Source organism: Phaseolus vulgaris, chromosome 3 (assembly GCF_000499845.2).
Source record: "Phaseolus vulgaris cultivar G19833 chromosome 3, P. vulgaris v2.0, whole genome shotgun sequence".
NCBI lineage: Eukaryota > Viridiplantae > Streptophyta > Magnoliopsida > Fabales > Fabaceae > Phaseolus > Phaseolus vulgaris.
The window spans coordinates 23811616-23813456 of record NC_023757.2 but is presented as its reverse complement, the minus strand read 5'-3'; the positions used below and the strand labels follow the sequence as shown (position 1 = coordinate 23813456).

At 49.5% G+C, this 1841-nt stretch overlaps 1 protein-coding gene across 1 annotated transcript; it reads right to left on the bottom strand.

Annotated features, from left to right (window-relative positions):
• On the bottom strand, window positions 1-595 carry LOC137839386 (uncharacterized). The gene is made up of 2 exons (XM_068648505.1): window positions 475-595; window positions 1-368 (listed from the first exon to the last, which is right to left on the bottom strand). The coding sequence occupies exons 1-2, from the start codon at window positions 593-595 to the stop codon at window positions 1-3; spliced, it is 489 nt and encodes a 162-aa protein (XP_068504606.1).
• Between the last annotated feature and the right edge of the window lie 1246 nt (window positions 596-1841).

The following is a 1841-nucleotide window of genomic DNA, read 5'->3' as shown; positions in this document are numbered from 1 at the left end:
CTATCTGCCCCCCTTGCCCGAACTGGCGAGCTTTGCAAGCAAGTCTGCTTGGGCATTCTGCTCTTTGGGCACATAAACTAACTCGAACACCTCGAAAACCTTGAACGTCCCCTTCATAACTTGGACGTATTCTAGGTAGACGGCCATCTGGGGGTCTTTAGCTTGGTACTCCCCCGTAATCTGACTTGTGACTAACAAAGAGTCACTCTTTTCTAGTAAACCTTTCTCTCTCATTTCCTTGGCTAGCAACATTCCAGCGATCAGGATCTCATACTCTGCTTGGTTGTTACTGGCCTTCAAAGCGAACCGTAGGGCCTGCTCAATCAGCAACCCATCTGGTCCTTCTAAGATGACACCAACTCCACTACCTTGTTGGTTTGAGGAACCATCTACAGAGAGCACCCATTTAAAACCTGCTCCTTCTTGGCGCGTGGCTGTTGAGGAGCTCTACTACGAAGTCAACGTAAACCTGACCTTTGATGGGGCCTCTAGGCTCATACTGTACGTCAAACTCAGATAGCTCTACTGCCCATCGCACCATTCTTCCTACCACATCTGGCTTTTGTAAGACCTTGCGAATTAGAAGGTTTGTCATTACGATTACGGTGAAGCTTTGAAAGTAATGGCGAAGTCTTCGCGCTGAGTACACTACTGCCAGAGCCGCTTTCTCTAGGGCCTGGTACCTCACCTCTGGCCCTTGCAACACCTTGCTGACGAAGTAGATCAGTTTCTGCACCTGGTCTTATTCTTGCAGCAGAACCGAACTAATCATCTTCTTTGTAACTGCGAAGTATAGGCGAAGGGGAGTACCTAGCTCTGGTTTGCACAGTACTGGTAGACTAGCCAGGTACTCCTTCAGCTTCACAAATACCTCTTCGCACACCCGGGTCCATACGAACCTATTGTTTCTCTTCAGGCACTGGAAGTAAGGATGCCCCTTGTCTCCTCCTGCCGATATGAATCTGGACAGAGCGGTCATGCGCCATGTTAACTACTACACCTCTTTGACTGAGATTGGGCTCCTCATTTCTATTATCGCAGTGCACTTCTCGAGATTCGCCTCTATCCCACGTTCAGTGAGTAGGAACCCCAAGAACTTGTCTGCCTTGACCCCGAACACACACTTCTCTCGGTTCAGCTTCAGTCTGTACTTCGCTATCGTGGTGAACAACTCTTCCAGGTTTGCCACATGTTGCTCCTTCTGCTGGGAGATGACCACCATGTCATCTACATATGCTTGGACATTTCACCCTAACATGGCAGCTAATACTCTGTCCATCAACCTCTGGTAGGTGGCACCTGCGTTCTTCACTCCAAAGGGCATCACCTTATAGCAATAACAAGACAACTCTGTCATAAACGTTGTCTTGCACTCGTCCCTGAGGTGCATCATGATCTGGTTGTAACTAGAGAAAGCATCTAGGAAACTGAGTAGTCTGCATCCAGTCGTACTGTCTACCAAGGCGTTTATACTAGGCAGTGGGTAGGAGTCTTTCAGACAGACCTTGTTGAGGTCTGTGAAATCAACACACATCTTCCACTTCCCGCTGGCCTTTTTCACCAGCATCACATTGGCCAGCCATTCGAGGTACTGGATCTCCCTAATGTGGTCAGCCTTCAATAGCTTCTCCGTCTCTTCGCGTACGACCTGACGCCTCTCCTCGTTGAACTTCCGTCTTCTCTGGCAAACAGGTCGAACCCGGGGGTCCATGGTGAGACGGTGACACGAGAAATCAGGGTCTATGTCAGGCATGTCAGAGGCAGACCACGCGAATGCGTCGAGGTGCCTTGCTATGACTTCGGCAATCTGATCCTGCGACTCTTGACTCAAAGTCCTGCCA

Excerpts from the sequence above, each read along its gene's own strand:
- LOC137839386 (XM_068648505.1), bottom strand. The coding sequence starts at position 595 with ATGACAAACCTTCTAATTCGCAAGGTCTTACAAAAGCCAGATGTGGTA. Across the intron at positions 369-474 it reads GCCTAGAGGCCCCATCAAAG|GTAGTGGAGTTGGTGTCATC; the intron begins GTCAGGTTTACG and ends CAAACCAACAAG.